Source organism: Podarcis vaucheri (assembly GCF_965113315.1).
Source record: "Podarcis vaucheri genome assembly, chromosome: 6".
In the NCBI taxonomy this organism is placed as follows: Eukaryota; Metazoa; Chordata; class Lepidosauria; order Squamata; family Lacertidae; genus Podarcis; species Podarcis vaucheri.
Window position 1 is genome coordinate 77,327,794 of NC_138764.1, and position 20,970 is coordinate 77,348,763.

The 20,970-nt window shown below is 44.8% G+C and overlaps 1 protein-coding gene across 1 annotated transcript in view; it reads right to left on the reverse strand.

The window, feature by feature from the left end:
- Positions 1 to 19,566, reverse strand: part of SNTA1 (syntrophin alpha 1) — a 59,104-nt gene extending 39,538 nt beyond the window's left edge. Inside the window, exons 1-2 of the mRNA XM_082226202.1 lie at positions 19,175 to 19,566; positions 15,381 to 15,566 (exon numbers count right to left, since the gene is read on the reverse strand). Of these exons, the coding sequence (XP_082082328.1) occupies positions 15,381 to 15,566; positions 19,175 to 19,448 (460 nt within the window). The 5' untranslated portion in view covers positions 19,449 to 19,566. The remainder of the gene's footprint in view (positions 1 to 15,380; positions 15,567 to 19,174) is intronic.
- Positions 19,567 to 20,970: the final 1,404 nt, after the last annotated feature.

Sequence of the window (20,970 nt, forward strand, 5' to 3'; positions counted from 1 at the left end):
AGCAGGTCCACTGACATTAATGGGCATCAGTGGGTCTACTCTGTGTAGGACTAGCATTGGATTCAACTCTAAGCCTCCTAACTACTGGGGGGCGGGATGTTGTAGCTAAGGAGGGTAGGGATAAACCTTTCTTCCCTACATGCTGGATCCTGAAAAACAATTCCTGGCTGGCTGTAATTCCTGGCTAACTGCACAGGTGCAATGTGTTGCTTGACCCTAAGTCTACTCTGGGGTTTGAACCAGAGTAGCAACTACCACTCCAATACACAACTCTACACCCAAGTAAATGTAAGCGGTTGACAGAAGAAGGGCTACAACTCTAAGCTCTTTGTGTCACATCTTTATTGAAACCCAGGAAGTCTCACCCTCGTTTGACAATATACCTGGAATAACATGGGGTCACTGAGACCAAGGCTCTGCGAGCTCAGGTCAAGCACTTCTGAATACCCTTGGCAAAATTCAGAAATGTTCTTTATGAATATATATATCTAGAGAGAGAGTTTATTCAAAGAATGCAAATTCAGACATATAGGGAACATGAAACTACATCCCACCCCACATTGACCTACCTTTAAGAGATGGAAACTGCGCAATTAGAACAGAATATTAGGAAGCGACTAACATTCAGAAGCTTGGCAAAGTTCTGCTCTCTTGCAGACATACAGTTATAAACACAGCCGTTGTTAGCTGGTTCATCAGTTGTTCAAAACCGAGGAGGAAAAGTAGCTGAAACATGCTCTTTTACAGAAAAAGGGCTTTCTCCAGTGTAGCAATATGACCCCTGCGAGGCATTCATTTTATTTTATGTTGCTAAAACGTTTTTCACTGTGCCTTTCCATCCATTGCGGTTAGCAATTAATCATAAAAATATACATCATCAGTTAAAAAGAAAGCAAAGCATCAGATCAGCAAAACTCAACAGACGCAAGCAGCAAAACCAGAAACAGAATCCAATGAAGGGGAAAGTTAATGCCCAGACCTAATGCACACTGAAGCAACTGCATCTCGATCTGCCTTTGCCAATCAGGTGCCCTCCAGATGTTTTGGACTACACTTCCCATCAGCCTCAGCAGGTGCAGCTGGCAAAAGCTGGCCTACACCCTGCCTAGGAAGACAAGTGGGGGAGGAAACTGACAGACTATTCCATAGTAAAGCATCTAAAACACAGCACTAGCACCAAGGTTCCTTGTCTCTCATGCTCACCCACCGCAGCTTAACTAGAAGTGGAATATGATGTGGGGTCTCTGGGGAAAATCTAAGTGTGCAAGCATGCCTTCAGGAAAAGGAGGCAATTATTCAGATCCCCAGGTCCCAAACACAACCTGGTTAACCATTAAATCTTTGACTCAAAGTCTGGGTTTTTTTTAAAAATAATAATAATCAAAAACAAATGAAGTAGGCAAGAGCTTATAGAGGAGGAAGTAAAAATTTCCATCACTAGACAGGTGAAAAAGGGAAATCTTTTTATTTTTTAAAAAAGGAAAGTGAAGCAAAATAGATGACTGGGACTATGAACTGAAGCTGCTTGATTCCAGAAGCCTGATCTGCTCATTTCAAACACGGCTGCAGGACAGATAATATGATTTCACTGCAACAGAACACACACCACAGCCAGAATACTCTAGAAAACATTTTTGCAAGGCTCATGTGAATCAATGGCTTTCCACCTGACCAGCTCAGGAAAGGCAATACCCTTGTTCCTAACCTGGCGATAAGAAGATCATGTGCCACAGCACATTATTGAAAGAATTAGCAAATGGATAGGATCAAACCATGTACATGGATATTTTAGGAGCGAACATTAGGAGTTGTTTTGATAATAGTGGATAAGGTTCGTGACAGGCAAGGAGGTCGCTCTTAGTTAGAGGTCAGGCTCCGTGGTGTGTGGGCTGACATAATTAACATTGCAGAGAGAGAAAGAGCTGACTCAGCCTTATTTTTCAGCTTAGTGAATTTCATTTTGGATACGCCGAGGTCTCAGCTGCATCTGGAAAACTTTTGAGCTAATTGGAAAAACATGCAGTGGTCACAGGAACCGGCAAAGCATGCTTGGGATTGCTGAAAGAATCTCTCTCCTCCTCCCAAGCAGTATGGAAATGGAAAGAAAGGGGGGAAAGGAGGGTATTATATGATTAAGAGGCCAGTTTTTAAAATAATGCTTGAGTAAACTCACATGGTCTAATTCAGCTTTCCTCGAGCAAGTGCCTTCCAGATGTTTTGGACTACAACTCCCATCTGATGGGGGTTGCAGTCCAAAAACATCTGGAGAGAACCTGCTTGAGGAAGGCTGGGTATAATAGCTAGATCCCAATGGAGCTTCAGGCTGGAGAATGATAATAGTTTTTTGAGAGAGCATTGCAAGGAAATTTCGAAGAGTGGTTGCTACTTCTGGTGTGCATGCGTTTGTCATTGGTAAACAGTCTCTGCATTATAAAAAAATAAAAATAAAAATCACAAGCCCCTCCAGACTAGAGGAAACAGTGAGACAAAGGATTTTGGTTTAACTTAGCACACAAGTTGTGGGGGCAGACAGGGGGCGACAAGCTCTGCTCCCAGCTGTGGTTCTCACCACCTTCCTGGAGTTGGAAGCCAGCTTGTGTGAAGCAAAGAACCATTTCTACTCGTTTAGGCTTCCAGTGCATTTTAGAACCCTGATTTTCCAGGACTCTAATGTGCATGGGAAGCCTTCAAGAGCACAAGAGGCTCCACCGTTCACACAGTCACTGTCCAACTCATGAAGGGCAACGGGGAAAAAGACAAGGAGAAACAGAGCTGGCACACTCATCCCCAAACCCCACCCTCACCATCTGCCCACACCTGAAGTTAATCTGCACACCTGAAGGGGGTGTTTGCTTTTCTTAAGCTTAATACTGATTTTGCGCTGTGCACACAGTACCTATACAGAGAATTACGCAGATTATGATTGTGCAGGGAATGGGTGGAAGAGCACCATAAATATCCCTATTAATCCATATATGTCCATGACCAAATACCATCTGGCCAATGTTCCACCCAGGATTCATAGATAAATGTGGTGCAAAAAAGGGGCACCATCTTCTTGGGCAAACTAAAGAGGAAGGACAGTAGCTCAGGAGTGGAGGACCTTCTTAGCATGCAGAAGGCCCTGCTCAATCCCCAGCATCTCCAAGAATCTCCAAGCAGGACTGGGAGGGGCTCTGGCATGAAACCCTGGAACAGCTGCTGCAAGTCAGTGTGGGCAACACCAAGCTATATGGGCCAATGGTAGGAATCATATAAAACAGCTTCCTTTGTAACACAGCCTCTGAACAAAAGAGGCTACAACCTGAATTTCTCAAAAGACCTCAGGACATTCTGCAGCAAGAGCAGCAGGCAATTTACTCCAAAGCATACTAGTTAATGGCTTTGTTTTATACGCAGGCTTTTATACTCTATAGCTCAGTTGGTAGAGCATGAGATTCTCTATCTCAGGGTTGTGGGTTCAAGCCCCATGTTGGGCAAAGGATTTCTGCATTGCAGGGCATTGGCCGAGATGTCCTTCGTTGTCCCTTCCAAGTCCACAATTCAATGATTTTATGCACTAGAGATTGGGATTCTCCCTTCCAGCCAGCTTATCTGACTGTGAACACAGTCCAGCTTCTTCAATACTTATGAATCAAGGCTATGAATGGTACTCCTTGTCCAGGCAGCTATCCATGGTTAGAATGTCAGACTAGGACTAGGGAGACCAGGGTTCCAATTCCCACTCGGCTATGAACCTCACTGGGTGACGTTGGGCCAACCACTGCTTCTCAGCCTAACCTACTTCACAGGGTTGTTGTGGGGATTAAACGAGGAGGGGGGAGAACCATGTTCACCACCTTCAGCTCTCTGGAGAAAAAGGTGGGGTGTAAATGCAAAAAATAAAGCCCCCCACTTGTCCATATTTGGCTGCAATCCTGTCGAAAGGCATAGCTGGGCGTAAAACCCATGCAAAGTGAATGTAGCTTACTTGTGAATAGGCAAGGATAGGATCACACTGTTTAACTAATTTAAACATATGCACATGTACAAGTTGCCCTTTAACTGGCACAGAGACTAACAGGCTGAGTGAGAAAACAGGAGGCAGAAAACCCCCAACCTAAACCTATCCAGACAGTTTCACCCCAGCCAAGGGGCAACTCTCCTTGGAGAGCCAGTGTGGTGTAGTGGTTAAGAGCGGTAGACTCGTAATCTGGTGAACCGGGTTTGTGTCTCCGCTCTTCCACATGCAGCTGCTGGGTGACCTTGGGCCAGTCACACTTCTCTGAAGTCTCTCAGCCCCACTCACCTCACAGTGTTTGTTGTGGGGGAGGAAGGGAAAGGAGAATGTTAGCCACTTTGAGACTCCTTAAGGGGAGTGAAAGGCGGGATATCAAATCCAAACTCCTCCTCCTCTTCTTCTTCTTCTTCTTCTTCTTCTTCTTCTTCTCCTCCTCCTCCTCCTCCTCCTCCTCCTCCTCCTCCTCCTCCTCTTCCTGAGCCACTTGGCAAAGCCAAGTCATGGAGCTGTTTAGGTTGAGTTTCCTTCTCAAGAGCAGCACACAGAACCCTCGTTTCGTCTCTCACACAACCTATAACTCTGCAAAGGCTTCAGACAGCTTCCATCTGAGAGGTTTTGACTGGGAATATCAGCAAATGGCAGTACAGTATCAGTGTTGTCACTTTTCTTTAAGCTTTGGCACAAATACAGATCAAACCAGAGAAGACTGCCAGTTTTCAGTTGTCCAAAGCAGCTGTCCAAGAGGCAAATCCCAGTGCCTCCCTATGCATGCAATATTCTTCCCTTGCAGTTTTGTTTAAGGTTGGGGGGGAGGAACCCTCATGTGGGTGAGGCTGGCTGGAGGAGAACAAGCATGAGAGGCTATAAAGAGCAGATGGCAGACACCCCACTGTGCTAACTCTAGCAATATTATAGAAGCAGCTTTGCCGTAATAGAAAATTGAAAGAAACTGCTTGGCCTGAAGTTAGACTCAGCAGCCGTGTTCGGATTCACAAAAGATGAGGCACGATCGCTTACTTTCTCACCCATCTTGTGCGGGCCGACTCACATCACTGCTTCTGTCAAATCCAAATCAGCTCCCGCTAAAGGGAAAGGCTCATGCCACTATATTTCTTTGCCCAGCAACACTGTATTCAAGCTACATGGCCCAATTACAAGACGCACTGTCAGAACTATCAACTCGTGGCTGTGTGCTAAAAGCCCTTGGATGCAGAATTACAGTCACTGGGGAATCTGTGTCTCTTCAGACATTATTTGATTTCAACATCCCTCAAGAACAGACAGCCAACATTCAGGGGTGACGGGGGTGGTAGGGCCGCAGGCTCCTCATAACTGCTTTTAGCAATTGTTGTAATCACAGGCACAAGGAGGCTTCATATGGTAATTGTTACATGGTTCAAACCAATCGCTAGATAAATCCATTTTTATGGGGATTTGCTCCAAATGGCATACTTCTTTGCCATAACAATGGGTTAAGCATTACAAGAGACGTCCATAGGTTCAGACCAGCCAGCTGCTATTTGGGGGGGGGCAGGAATGATCCTCAATATTAAGACTGATTTCCTCCATCCCACACTGCCTTCTTATTTAGGCATATTGAATGGTTCTGATAATTAAACTGATTGCATATAAATTACCAAGATATCAATAGGGGTGGCTCTGGAGATAATACAAGCCGTAACACAGCAAACAGGCTCTCACAAAGAACATCAATTCAACTGCTTAGGATACTTCCCAGGATGGAAATTAAGCATTTAATGTCACTCTATAGAGTAAACTGATCAGGACAAAAAGCAAATGGAGGCACAGTCATTGTGTCCCAAAAGTATGTCTGCAAGCTAAACGGGTAGATGTATTTATCTCAAGCTTTGGCTGATCTTTGGGTGATGGCAAACTTTAATCAATGAGAAGAAGAGTTAACGGCATACTTGTGCATGACCCGAAGCTACTTTGGTACTGGTGTGTTACTGGTGTGTTGCTTTATTATTATGAAATTGCAACTTAACAACAAATCATTGTTCCTTTTTTCTATTGATTTATTACATTTATATATCCCATCCTCAAGTTGCTCAGACTAGTTTATGTGGTTCTTCCCCTCCCAATTCATCTTCACAACAAGCCAGTGATGTGAGTTAGGCTAAGATGTATTGACTGGATTCCTTTGGGAGGAAGAGTGGCATATAAATGATCTATCTATCTATCTATCTCTAACAGAGTGTTTAACCTTGTATAGTAAAGTCCACATCTTTTTATTTCTGACATAATTTAAGAACAGATCAGGGAAAATCTGGATATTAACATACCTTAACTTTATTAGTTTTACTTTTTTTAACATGCTCTAGTGATGTGTAGGTGTCTGGCTACTCAATTCAGACCTCATACCAAACCTGAGATTGCACTAGCCATTGTTCAGGATGCAAACGACAGTCCCAGTTTCCAAGAATACAAGAGGGAAATCATGGGTTAGCACTGCTTATCTGGTTTAGTTTCCCCTCCTCTCAGCACTCTGCTTCATAAGTTCCAAAAAACCCGCTCCTATATCCATGAGGCTGCAGCCTCCAGAGAAAGAATGATCGCTGTAGTTCATCAGTTCAAACATTATGCCAAGCCACAGGCAGAACAAATAATAGTTTCCAATTCGGATTTGCTGGCTGAGCTCACACTGTGGTTTTATCAATTCAAACAAAACGCTACTAGAGTATAGCTCAGCCTCCTCAGCCATGGCTGGATGCAATGCCTGAACTAAGCTGATGCGTGACCGAGGGTTGTCAAGCCTAGATCTTCCTCTTTTATATTTAGGAGTGTTGGCAAACATTACTGAATACTCATGAAGCACCTGGAAACAGCCGATAGCTGAAGAGTACCAGACTTTAGAACCATTTGAAATCAATTTCCTGCTTTGTGTATGTGCGTGTGCGCCCCCACTGGCACCTGTCTCTAGCATCCCAACCCTGTGGTGAAGCAAATGTTATTACACACACAACTGAATGGAAATGATGAGTAAAGGACACATCATTGTACAGCTGTGTGCTGTGGTCAGATGCTGCAAGAATCAATATGCCCATGGTTACAAATTCGTGGAAGCCAAGACTACTGATGGCTACTAGTCACAATACATAGTACTGCCAGGATCAGAGATGGTATGACTCATCATAGCTGTTGCATTAACCAGAAAGTGCCCATTTCCTCTTGGTGGGCTTCCCAGAAGCATCTGCTTGGTCCCTCTAGGAACAGAATCCCGGATCAGATGGTCCTTCCATCTCTTCTTAATGGTCTTCTGATAAACTACTCCAGGCTGTTGTTAACCAGCCCAAAGGCAGCAGAGTCTTTAGCTAGGTGGGAAGCTTGACGCCATTTACTGCCATCCTGGATTGTCCAATCTGCAACCCCCGCAGCTGTTTATTTCTTTTTCCCATCCAAGCTCTCTAACTTACTTTCCCTCGTCTTCCTTTTGTTACCAATCTCTTCTCTGGTGGGATCTTTCAAGGACTATACACAGGTCAGTCATGCAAAAACTGCACAGCTGGAAGTATTTGAGATGGAGAAGGCTGTTGCTGAGCTTAAGTCTTCAGCCAGAGAGGCGTGCCAAGTAAACACGTAAAAAATAAAACACACACACACACAGAGCTTTATGCAACACCTAAGAATGTAACAGCCTGTGATAGCAGGAGATCAGATGGGCTTTTCACATTTTTAAGTTGATACAACTGTTTCATAACTGAGTGTTTCCAAAAGACAACTAAAGGCAAAATGGAAGAGTTTCCTCCCTAACACCACAGCCTATTGAATGTGCGATCACTTTACAGCATTCATTTTACTGTGCTGGGCTTGAGGTATCATACCTATCTTGTATAATTTGTGGCACATCTACTAGACACCACCAACTAAGGGAATAGGTGAACTGCAAAGGACCACAGTTACATTCAGCTTAGGCTCTCCTTCCTTATGCCATAACTAGGGATGCAACACTTAGGGATGAGGGCATGTGTCCAGTTATATCTCCTATGGGATAACTGTGCAATGTACACACACACACACACACACACACACACACACACACACACACTGGCTCTGACTAATAGGCATACTGATAGCAAGAAATTTGCTGCAGTGGTTGGTTGGGTTGGCAAGAAAATTGCGGTGTTAAGACTGCAAATACCCTTTCAGCTGAGCCAGGATTCTTCCTGCCCCCATACCTGAAATCATATGTGTAGGGCAGGTATCCTGGCGGACAAAATGTGGAGGTCTGGCATGCCAGAGGTTCCTCACTCCCTGTGCTGATGATACTGAGCTAGATTGGCTGTGGTCTTACTCAGTATAAAGCAGCTTTCTAGGTTCACAACGTTTTTAGCCATTTAGGACAAGCCCTCCTACAAGCCATCCTGGACAGCTCAGTCAGTAAAGCATGAGACACTTAATCTCAAGTTTGTGGGTTCAAGCCCCACATTGGGCAAAAGATTTCTGCCTTGCAAGGTGGTCAGACTGGATGACCCTTGTGGTCCCTTCCAACTCTACAATTCTATTTAAGTGGCCAAATCTCTTCTACTTTACTTTCGGATCAGAAACTTGGGGCTTTTTTTTAAAGTTGGGTTTTTTTTTTTTTGCCTAAGAAATAAAAGAGAAACAAAGAAAGTGTTGTACCCAGTTAGCAGCTTGACGAAGCAATGCTTGCAAGGTCCGAAAGAAAGGGGTTTTGTGTTTCCCTTTAGGTTATAAAACTCAATGAGATCGGCAGGGCAGAGCAGCACATTCCACAAAGCTATGTGTGGTTCTGTGGGCTTTGGGGAAAGAAGAAGCAAAAACAAGGGAGGAGGGGAGACGCAGCTAATCAGCTGAAACGGCTGAGCACAGCTAAAATCAGCTTGGACTCAGCAGAGACTGGAAAGTGGAGAGGGGTGGGGAGGGGAATAACTTACAAACTGGAGAATGGGAGAAATAGACAGAAGGGTCTAGCAAAGACCCAGAATGTATACAGATCTCTTTAGGAAGGGTGATGAGCAGCCAAGGTAACTGTTAGGGATGCACAAACAGCTCCACGTCCAGCTTAAAAATGGTCAAGGTTTTTGAGCCAGCATTGCTTGCAAACACTTCTGCAAATAGTTGAAATGGATGCCTAGGGGAATAAAAACCACAAGTGTCCCTCACAAATTAAGGCCTGGTTCTGGGAAAACAGCAGTTGCTGCAGGGAACCACCATGTGAGGTGGACCTTAGGGCATGATGATCCCTTGGGGTGCATAGGATTTCACCCACCCACTAGCAGTACCCCTTGCCCCAACACAAACTGGTGGAGATATCAGGGGTAGTCAACCTCCAGGTGTTCACCAGCTTCCGAAAACTCCCATCAGCCCCAGCCAATATGGACAATGGTCTGGAATGATGGGAGCAGCATTCCATTGATATCTGGTTCCCCATTGTCAGCTTAATTTATATGCAGATTTAACTGGGCAACTGATTAATTACGCAACAGCCTGTCTATTTTGCAGAAGTGTGACTGAAAAGGAGGCTGGGGAGGGGTCAGAAATGGATTCCACTTTAAAAAGATATTTCAGCTGTAAGATTTCAGAGACTTACTTGAGGTATTTTGCCCTGGAGAACACTCACAAAGTTACCAGTAAAATAAATGCAACGTGGCAAACAATTGCATGTAGGTGTGGTCTTATTAACTAACATGATGTGCAAATAATGTTAACTACATGCAACAAGATTATGCCAATTGACTGATATCTTCCCAGTAGTTCAAGATAATTTTTTGAAGCACGGCCAAGTGACCACTATCAGTATGGTACTGTTAAATGAAACCTATCACACCTTCCCAGCTGCCTCCCAGACTTAAGTTTCCTTTCAGCAAAAGAGCCCTGGAGACATAAAACAATATATTTTTTTTCTATTTGCTATTATATAACATTTTTAGAAGTTTATTTGTTCAACCACAGGCCATAAGAAACCTGACATAAATCTACATTAAATGAAACAAATAAGAAAGTGTTTGGGAGAGCCACAACCACGCAATGCAATATACAATAAAGAATGTGTTGTGATTTCCTCAAAGCCCGTGTAAAAGCAGACCCTTTCGGAGCAACCTCTTGCTTGTTAAGTGGAAACAGAAAGATCAATTTCCTGCAAATTGCCCTTTCTAGTCCTCGCGCTCTCAGTTTCAAGACAACAAAATAAACAAAACACAGCAACTTCTCAGTTCTCCACCCACCTCCTGGAACATTATGAGATCTTCACACTAACACCCCAGGGAGCACCAAAAATGTGTAAGTCAGAAATAGCCAACGTGGTGCCTTCCAGTTGTTGAAATCTGACTTCCATAACTTATGACCACTGGCCATGCTAGCTGGACATGATAGGAGCTGAACAACAGCTAGGGAGCATCATGTCGCCCTGCCAGAACAAATTCCACCAAGTCCTGCATCCTGTTCTCTCAAGTCCCTGGACATTCATCAGTTGACTATTCATCATAATCAAAGTGGACAGTGCCATGGAAGAAGGGGATCTATGCCTGGTGGTTTGTGATAGGAGAAGGACCTGTTTTAGATACTTGTCAAGATATTCACAGGCAGAGACAGATTGCTTTGTCGAATGCCTCCAAGTACTGTTAGGTATACATGACATCTCAAATTAAAAGGTTCTATTGATGGAAATGGGATTAGCAGCGTGTGTCTTATTTTTGTCCTGTTCACCCTTCCTTCAAGAAGTTCAGGATGTGGCACGCTGTGTTCCCTGTTCTCACACACCGTTTTATCCCTCCCGGTGAGCTTGAAATGTAAGGGCAAGGCCAAGGGAGAAACCTTGGACGAGGGAGACACACAAGGAGCTACAAGGCCAAACAAGGACTGGAGCCCCAGGTGTGATTCCAGCAAAACTCTACCCAGAATAGACCCAGCGAAATTAGTTGACCTTAATTAGTCACGCCCATTAATTTCAGTGGGTGTCCTCTGAGTAGGACTAACATTGGAAACAGTCCAATGGGCTGGATTCAAGGACTTGCACTAGCACAATGGGGCTTTCTCCCCCTCTCACCCCCCTGCATGCACCCCAAATTGGCTCTGGAAGGAATCAGAGGACTCCCCCACACCGAGAACAGCGTGCAGGGAGAGGAGATGGGGAGCATTCTATCTGGCAAGCTGAAATTCTTCCCAGTCTCTCTCTTCTTACATTAAATTTCCTTTTTTCTTGGGCAACAAAGAATCACATCCCAGCTTAGCAGGAAATCCATTGAATGACCACTCCCCCCCCCTTTTTAAATATTTAGAGGTATAAGCAAACAAGCACCACACAGCATTACAAAGAAAACCAATAATTGCTAAGCAATTCTGGTCACCATAGCAACAATAAACTAGTCCCCTAAATGTAAGGAATACTAATAAAAGGAATAGAGGGTTCTGAATTGAGAATTTTTAAATTATACCATTCAGCATTAGATCAAAACCAAAAAAAGTCTAAATATTGAGAGCTGTTATGGCAAGCAACACGATCCTTTAAGTTAGAAAAAGACTTTCCCCTCTTTCTACAAACCTTATGGTGGAAATGAACTAATTGCAACTCAAGAGTTGACCTACTGAAACGAACAAACCTAAGTTTGCCATGTCCATTGACTTCAGTGGGTCTCCCCTTGAGTAGGACGAGTACCAAAGACCACCCTAAAGCTATACACAATGGAAAGTTGGCTTTTCAAAAACATGGTTTGAAGCTGGCCACAATTTCTAAACCTCAGGTCCACAACTGTAGGGGCAGCAACAATGAGTGAGCCAACTATTCTATATCATCCTTCCCCAATCTAGTGTCCATTAATTGTTTGGTCTACGACTCACATCAGACCCATCCAGTAGAGATAAGAACATAAGAAGAGCCCCACAGGATCAGGCCAATGGACCATCTAGTCCAGCATCTTCTTCTCACAGTGGCCAACCAGATGCCTATGGGAAGCCTGCAAGCAGGACTTGAGGGAAACGACACTCTCCTCTCCTGTGATTTCCAGCTACTGGTATTCAGAAGCATATTGCCTCTGGCACTGGAGGCAGAACATCACTATGACAGTTAGTAGCCACAGGTAGCCTTATCCTCCATGAAAAGCCAGCGTGGTGCAGTGGCTAGTGTGTCAGACTGGGACCTGGGAGACCAGGGTTCAAACCCACACTGGGCCATGAAGCTCATGGGGTGATTTTGGGCCTGTCACTGCCCCTTAGCCTAACCTGCCTTGCAGAGTTGATGTGGGAATTAAATGAGGAGGAGGGAAACCATGTATTCCGCCTTGACCTCCTTGGAGGAAAGGTGGCATATAAATGCAACAAACAAATAAATACAGTGGTACCTCAGGTTACATACGTTTCAGGTTACATGCGCTTCAGGTTACAGACTCCGTTAACCCAGAAATAGTACCTCGGGTTAAGAACTTTGCTTCAGGATGAGAACAGAAATTGTGCTTTAGCAGCGCGTCGGCAGCTGGAGGCCCCATTAGCTAAAGTGGTGCTTCAGGTTAAGAACTGTTTCAGGTTAAGAACGGACCTCAGGAACGAATTAAGTACTTAACCCAAGGTACCACTGTAATGTCCTTAAAGATCGTCGTTCTTCAGAATGCTTGTGCTTCCCTTGTTTGATTGCATGCAGGCTTTTCATAGACTTTTCTCAGATATCTGACAACTAAACAAAGGTCTGGATATTATGGCTAAGCCAAACTATGGTTTAGTGCAAGCATGCAAGTGGGGGGGGGGTTTAAATAGGGAGGAGGTTGTGGCCGTCCCTTGATTGTTGTTCTGTTGCTGCATCTAACTGAACTAAACCAGGGTTTGGCTTATCGTATTGTCTGACCGTAGGCTTGTGGTTTAGCTCTCTCTATACTAGCCACAAGTAACAAGTCAAAGCATGAACCTTAGTTACAGCTTGTGGCCAGCATGGAGAAAGCTAAACCACAAGCCCAGGTTCAAACAACATGCCATGCCAAACTATAGCTTAGCTCAGCTTGGCGCAGCAATGAAACAACCAAGGAATGTTTGTGCTAAGTCATGGTTTGGCTCAGTGTGACAGGCGAACCAGGCCAAAATTTATTTCAAGTGATAAATAAAACGAAGGGCATGTGCAATACACAAGGAGGGAAGAGAGAAAAAGGCAGCAGACCCATATATTTGAGCCAGTGAGTTCATTTTTCAGATATTTGCAACTGTTTGTGGCAATTCACATCTCCACTGAACATGATCTATAACCTGTTTTGGTTTCCTCAGGTAACAAGAGGACTTTGCAGAAATGAAGCCAATACCAGACTTATCCTCCTGGTCGATAGGAAAGACAGACTAATACATCTGGAAAAAACACAGACTCAGAAGGGTCACTCCTTCACCTCTTTACTGTTACAGATTACAGATTCTCCAATCAATAAAACTCCAGATGTCCAGAACAGAGACGCTACAATATATTCTTTCATTACCGGACAATCAAACCCCATCAAGTTACTAACTAGAAGATTAATCTTCTGATTACTTCAAAGCTCTGAACAGCAGCCAAGACCCTGATTTTCAATATGTTTCTACATAAAGGTAATCTCGGTTCTACTTGGGATCTTGTCCTGCCTTCAAAGAGATAGAAGCGCCTTACTGTAGCCATTCACTCCTCTTAGGACAACCAGCTACGCTAATCTACAATGATTTGTACTGTTACAGAGCTAGAGAGCGGCATCAGGATTCAAACCATCACTAAAATGAGACGAGAAATACATATCTGCTGTCGTCAATTGAGTCCAGAGCTATATCTGGATTTCGGCAGTTAACAAAGGCTGCACCTCAAGTTGGCTTAAGAGACATAGCCTAGAGTTGCACTTTTTCCTCACAAAGATGTTGAGTCGGCAGATTTTTGTTGTAGGGAATGAAGGGCGGGGAGAGAATCACAGAGCAAGCACCTGCAATTAATCTGTTAAGGGAGATAAAAGCACGAATTTCTAGTGTGAGCAGATAGGCTGGCACATTCGTGTGTTTTTATCTGGGACCAGTATTCCAATCTGCAGGCAGATTAGGTCTGTTCCTAAGGCTCCTGGCAAGCTGCCAGTGAAGACTATTCTCCCGGGTGCCTCCGTGTTCCAACACAGCTGGTATCTCTGCAAAGCATATTGGCATAGCCAGGAAAGGAGCCACAGTATAGGACAGGAGTGGGAAACTTCAGGACTGGGAACCAGGCACATTTCTGCAGGAGTCTCCATCCAGGCCTTGGGATTCTGCCCCCCTCACCAGCCATGTTCAGGTGCTTCTACCTGGCTGGAATACAGTGGTAACTTGGTTCTCAAATGCCTTGGTTCCCAAACACCAAAAACCCGGAAGTGTTCCAGTTTTCAAACGTTTTTCAGAAGCCAAACATCTTATGTGGCTGTTGGCTTTTGTTTCCTGGGCGCCTGCACCAATCAGAAGCTGCACCTTGGTTTTTGAACATTTCAGAAGTCAAACAGACTTCTGGAATGGGTTACGTTTGAGAACCAAGGTACCACTGTATCTGGAGCTTTGGTTTTTGCTATTTATTTTGCCTTTTTGTTGTTGAGGCTTTGTCGGTTAATTTGTTTTTGTGACTGTGTGGAACCCAGTTCAGCTACTGACTGATTGATTGTGTGACTGCGGAAATGTATAAAAGCCCCCCATCCAAACAATGACTACTACCAGTGCTGGTAAGAAAAAATAATATATTTTTTTATCATCTGCAATACTGTCTTATTTATTTGATAGTACAGTACATCGATTATTACTTTCATTTTATGGATCCATGGTCTCGTTAGATAGTACAATCCATGTTAAATTGCTGTTTTAGGGGTTGTTTTTAAAACTCTGGAACGGATTAATCCATTTTGCATTACTTTCTATGGGAAAGTTGGTTTTGGAAGAGACTTCTGGAACGGGTTAAGTTTAAGAACCAAGGTACCATCTGGATGGAGAGATGTGTGGCAGTGTGTACAGAAAGCTCAGACTTTTCCTTAGCTGAAAAACAGACTCCTGTTCAAAGGTACAAAAGTCACATCCATTGCTCTGCATCCTTTCTGCCTTTGGAATATGGACCCCAGACACTTGTCAACAAGCGAATGTGGCCCTCGGGCTGAAAGAGATTCCCCATTCCTGGCACAGAACAGAAATGTGCTAGCGTGATTGCAAGTAGTATAGAGCACTTGTTTTGTCCCGGAATTCTAGTAATTTAAACTAACTTAAAATATTGGTCACCACCACACATGCTCTACTTCTGGGTTGGCCCTTGCTTCAGTTAACCTGGGGAGCATCACTGGGAAAATTATTCACCTGTGCACTGCACAGGAACAGAGTGAACCAAGGATCCTGTTAGTAAAAGTTCAGAAGTGAAAAGGGCAGGGATCCTCAACCTCTCAGCCCATCCGCAATACAGCCTGCTTACCTTCCAAGACCACTTCCTTGCCAGTCTTCTTCAGTGCTTGCACTGCCTCGTCATGTGTCGCATCAGAGAGGTCACCACCGTTGACGGAAAGGATGGCATCTCCTACAAACAGGGCCTCCGTCTGATCTGCAGCCAGCCCCTTAAAAATCTTGGAAATCAGAATGGGCATTTTGTTTTCCCGGCCACCTTGAAGTAAAAGCAGGAAAAGGAATACAAGTCAGGTGTTGCATTTCAAAGAATATGAAGATGAGGAGTGGAGACCCTATGCATTCCCCATCATCCCTAACCATTGGCCATTCTAGCTGGGGCTGATGGGAGCCCAGCAACATCCAGAATGCCACAGGTTCCCAGTCCTGCTGTAGAAAGGAGCAACACATGGCTTAACAAAATATTCAGTCTGCAAGGCTTCCAAACCCCCAACTGGTACACTAGTAAAAGGAAAGAAGATAGAAGTTACCTGTTCATTTTATGAGATGCCATATTGCACAGTATTTTATAAGATTATCACTCTAGACTGTGCCCCATGGACCAATTCTACAATTATATTACTTTGTTTATAGATCAAAGGATCAGCAACAGCTGCATACAGGTGCCCTGTAGTTTGCAGCAATCAAATGTACCAAGCTATGGGCAACATATAAATGAATTATGAATTTATTCCAAAGATTTATATGCCAAAATATCCCATCTCCTAAGACATTAGGGGCCAATGAATCAACACTAACAGCCACTAGCTTCAGTGGAAAAAATGCTGATTTTTATTTGCAATTTAAAAAAAAAACACATTTTAAAAGTTTCAAATTATTTGAAGAGTGTCCTGTGGACATGAAGCTCAAGAATAATGCACTTGAATATTGCTCAGAGTCACTACCCTGTGCCAGCTAAACAGAATAGTAGCTCTTTAAGAGCAGGGTGGAAAACCTGTGGCTCTTCAGCTGTTGCTGGACTCTGACTATGCTGCATCCAATAATATCTGAAGGAACACAAGCTTTGAGTCAATGATCAAACTCCAATAGTCAAGGTTATTACATGTTTTGAATGTACCCTCATTTTGAAAAGCAAAAAAACTCCCCTCAGACAGAAAGATAGCATGCTAATTTTACATGCATAATGTAATTTAACAATGGGGTCCACAAGTTAATTTAAAGGATATAAATGCATGTCTAAATTTTACACGAATACTGTGTTTTAGCTTTTAATTGAAAGGATCAACATAATAAGTGAGGACACCTGTGCATTAAGCAACCACACTGCCAAGAAATCCAGATTAGTAAATCTCATGCAGTCATGAAGTTCAACCTGCATGATCTTCAAGTCATTTAATGCTGCTAAATGGATGTCAGAGCAGCAGCTGCATTCATTGGTTGCAACGAAAACAAAATGCATTGTTGCACCTTAAAGAGAAACAGATATACTGCAGCATATAATTTTTTGAGATTGGAGTCTACTTCATCAGATGCATAAGCCTGAATAATGTCGGCTCCTCCACCTTACACTGCTACTTAAAGGCCAAATAAAAATGTTACTAATGGATGTAGTCATAAATCTCCTTCTTATATAATTGCCATTGCAGGAAAAAACTGGAGGGCCCTGAATCTTCAAGTTTATGCCCCCATGGATCTCCCATTACTCACGGAATCGTCTATCATGCTAATTTCCTTTGTTACATCTTTGGCACTTTTGACAAGTGATACTTGAATTTTTGACATTTATAATTCCAGTGACTGGAATGCATATTTGATTTGTAAAAGTGTCCCTGTCCTGCTTTCTAGACCTACAAGAAATGAACTCCCTAGACTAAAAAGTATGTGAGAACATGGCCTACTTTTCTGATGCAAAGGTATGCTTCCATCTAGCCCAACTGCAGGAGTGCATTCTACCAGTAAAAACACAACTAAGAAATAAAGAATGTACATGGCAAATGTCTGAGTTTCTAGATCTCTCTGCAGTTTCAATTTTCACGCCATCATTTATCATACAAGAGGTTTTCCAGGATCTAGCCTTACCTGTTTGACGGTGCAATCCTGTACACATCTACTTAAGAGTTAAGCCCCACTGAGATACAATGGGACATAGTCCAAAGTAAGGGTGTTCACGTTTGCAGCCCAAATCCTTATTAGAGGCTAGGGTTGACAAGGCAGCTGTATGTGATGGAGGACAAAGCTTTGCATCAACTCACACAGCACATGTAGTCAGTTGCGCTAAAAATGCCGCCAGAACTAACTTCAGGCCTCCCAGAATTTCCACTTGCGTGGCATTTCTAGGGTTGCAAAGAACACTACCCAGTTCTTAAGGTGGGGTAGGGGACCCTCTGGCTAGATGTTATTAGATTTGTAACTAATAACTAGTAAGAGAATATTGCATATACAAAGCTGAGCTTGTGTAGTTGCGAGTAAGTAGTGGACAGTTTGCTTGGTATTATCAGACAAATGACCTCTTCCGTTTGAAAGAACTGTTCATAATGTGTCTGTAAAGCACACACATGGGTGTTGAAAGTTTCTGAAGCCAAAGTGCACACCTGAGCACTGAGCAGTCCCATTACTAGAAAGTTGGGATTTTATACAGCCACAAAGTTAATCTACACAGTTTTCAGGCCATTCAGGCTGCAATCCTATACGCACTTACCTGGGAGTAAGTCCCAGTAAGCATAACAGAACTTACTTCTTGGTAAACATGTATAAGACTGCACGGCCAGGGTCACTTCACACCCAAAGTTTTTTTTACCCTACTTGTAAATCATCTCTGCGTGGGAACTGATCATCCTATGAAGTGGCTCTTCAGATATGACATAAAATTCAGTACTAAGTGGCTGAGATTCAAAGCTCAGTTGTCAGCCAAGTCAATTTTTGTTGCTTATATGGTCAAAGGCCTTTGCAGTACTGATGTCTTGTAAATCTAATCAATTGGTTGTCTCCAACTGTGTTTTACACAGAGTAGCCTCATTGAAATTAACACAAATGTTCATCAATTTCAACAGATCTGCTCTGAGCAGGAGTAACACTGAATACAATTCTGTTTGCATTCTGCAACAATCTAAATTGAGAAGAAACATTTGTGTTGATACTATGTTGTGTTGATTACAATGTTGCTACTGATTGTATCAGGATCAGATAGCTATGTTGGTCCAGCAGACTACAAATTCACAGGGTCTTATTTTTTTTAAGTCACTTATTAATTAACCAGCGTTCCCAATGAAGCATGCAAACTCTGAGCAACACAGAATGCCTTCTCCACTTGGTTATGCAATAAAATTCTTAGAAAACGTTCAGTTAGCACGGTCGTGAGATGCCTAGATTGGACCTACAGGAAGAATGCAAGACTCCTCGAGGTCCCTATCACCACGTTCCCAACTTCAACACTGTTCCAATTCCTTCGGGGCAGCTAAGCAGCTCCCGAAGCGGTTGCAATTAATACCTCGCGCTTCACCAGAACTGAAATGGAGACTTCCCCCAGAAGCTTATGCGCCCCAGTCCCTCGGAGCTTTTTTCCTTTTAAACTGACTTCGAAGGACATGTTTGCAAGAGCCCCGAAGTGGCGAACACACGGCTCAAGTTTGCCCAGTGTCATCTCCGCCACCGCAGGGGCAAGGCGATTGCCGAGTGCCCAAAAATAGCCACTCCCGCAGCCGGCGGAGGCAAACTCGGCTCTGGAGAGATATGCAGGTTCGTTCCCAAGTCTGTCCGGGCGCCCGGGGCGCACAGCAGGTTGAGAGCGAGAAAAGAGCGAAACTGCTCAAACTGGCGATCCCCCGGGTCCTCTGGCTCTTGCCCCCCGTCCCGTCCCTCGCCCCTGACCTTTGATACTGATGCCGAGCCCTCCGACGTCCTGCTTGACGATCCGCACGGTGCGCTTGATGTTGGCGAGGGAGTCCGGGGCAGGGGCGCCCGGCTCGCCGCCATTCAGCTGCACGGGGCTGGGCGGCGGCTGCAGCGGCTCGTCGGCGCCCTTGCTGCTGGGGCTGACGCTCAAGAAGTCGTCGGAGAGGGTGACGAGCACCCGCAGCCACTGCTCGCCCGGCGCCCGCAGCTCCAGCAAGCCGCTCTTGGGAGCTCTCCGGCCGGCCGCCATCTTCAGCGCATTCCTCGGCTAGCCGCCGCCGCTACTGCGCCGCCGCCTCCGCCGCCTGCCTGCCTGCCTGGAGTGGAGCCGGGACGCGCAGCGAGAAGCCACCGGCCGGGCGGACGGGCAGCCGTGCGAGCGAGCAGCCACCGCCCGCCGCTGCCCCGCCCCCGGAGCCGCCCCCGGACCCTCCTCTCCAAACCCGGGAGGGGGGGGGGACCCGCCGGCACATGGCCCATCGGCGCTTGTCTGGCGACGCCCCGTCTGGAGAAACACCCCAGACTCATTTCGCGCAGGCCCGGAAGCCGCCCTGACCAAAGGAGAAGGCGTAGAGAGAGGGCGTCTCGGAAAACTGCCCCCCGATCCAGACCTGACCGTCCGCCGCACGCTTTCTCAGGCGACCCGGATATAACGGGCATCAGCTGCAATTCAGGCTCCGTTGCCGCCCAGGGAACCGCCACATTAGGGTTTTCGGATCAGTGCGGAGCCCTAAATGGAGCAGCGCTGGCCCTTTGAAATATGTGGCTAAATCTAAGGGATTTAACCTTAGCTCTAGCATCTAACCTTAAGAGCCTTTAAGACTGGAATCTACAATCACCTGACTGCAGGGCCCCAGCATTGTAGCTGCCTGGTAGGATGAAATTCAGCAGGTAACATCTCCCCCAGTTTTGCATTTCCATGTGGGGAAAGGCTTTACCTGTTGATTTTTATTTATTTATTTTTAAAGGTATGCTGGTGAGGGTTCCTAACTAATTTATTCTGTAAGTATCCTGATTTGTTTGCACAAAGCATATGCGGAGGTTAGATTATATTTTAAGCGTTCAATCTGATTTGTGTGGTGTTTATACGACTTCGCGTTAAACCTTCATGCTACACTTTTCCATGCATTTCCTGTTTTTTTCTTCTTCTGGTTTTTTTTCTTCCTAAAGCAAACTTATTGTACCACAGTGGCAGCTTTAAATCCACTTTAATTGTGCAAAGCAACATTTCCCGGTGCGAACTTGAATCCCTCTCATGCTAGCCTTTCAGAGACGCCCTGTTACTCTGGCAGAACAGAGCACCTCCTAAGCAGAGGGAGATCACTGTTGGCACACTTTGTGTTGCCTTCCTTTGCTACACTGCTGCAGGCAGAAGCCTGTCTCTTTCAACATTTGTCAGATGAAAATAGGCACACTTGTTTTACATTACTAACCACAAGAGCAGCTTTCCACTGTGCCAAAGCCAAGTGTCAAGTGCAAGTGATTTCAGTCAGGTCCCATGGCTGACGCACCCTACTGAAGAATTTTTCAGTTTCAGAATATACTTTCCCCTACCATCTAAAAGGGACATGGGTGGCGCTGTGGGTTAAACCACAGGGCCTAGGACTTGCCGATCAGAAGGTTGGCAGTTCAAATCCCCGCGAGGGGGTGAACTGTTGCTCAGTCCCTGCTCCTGCCAACCCAGCAGTTAGAAAGCATGTCAAAGTGCAAGTAGATAAATAGGTACTGCTCCGGCAGGAAGGTAAACGGTGTTTCCATGCGGTGCTCTGGTT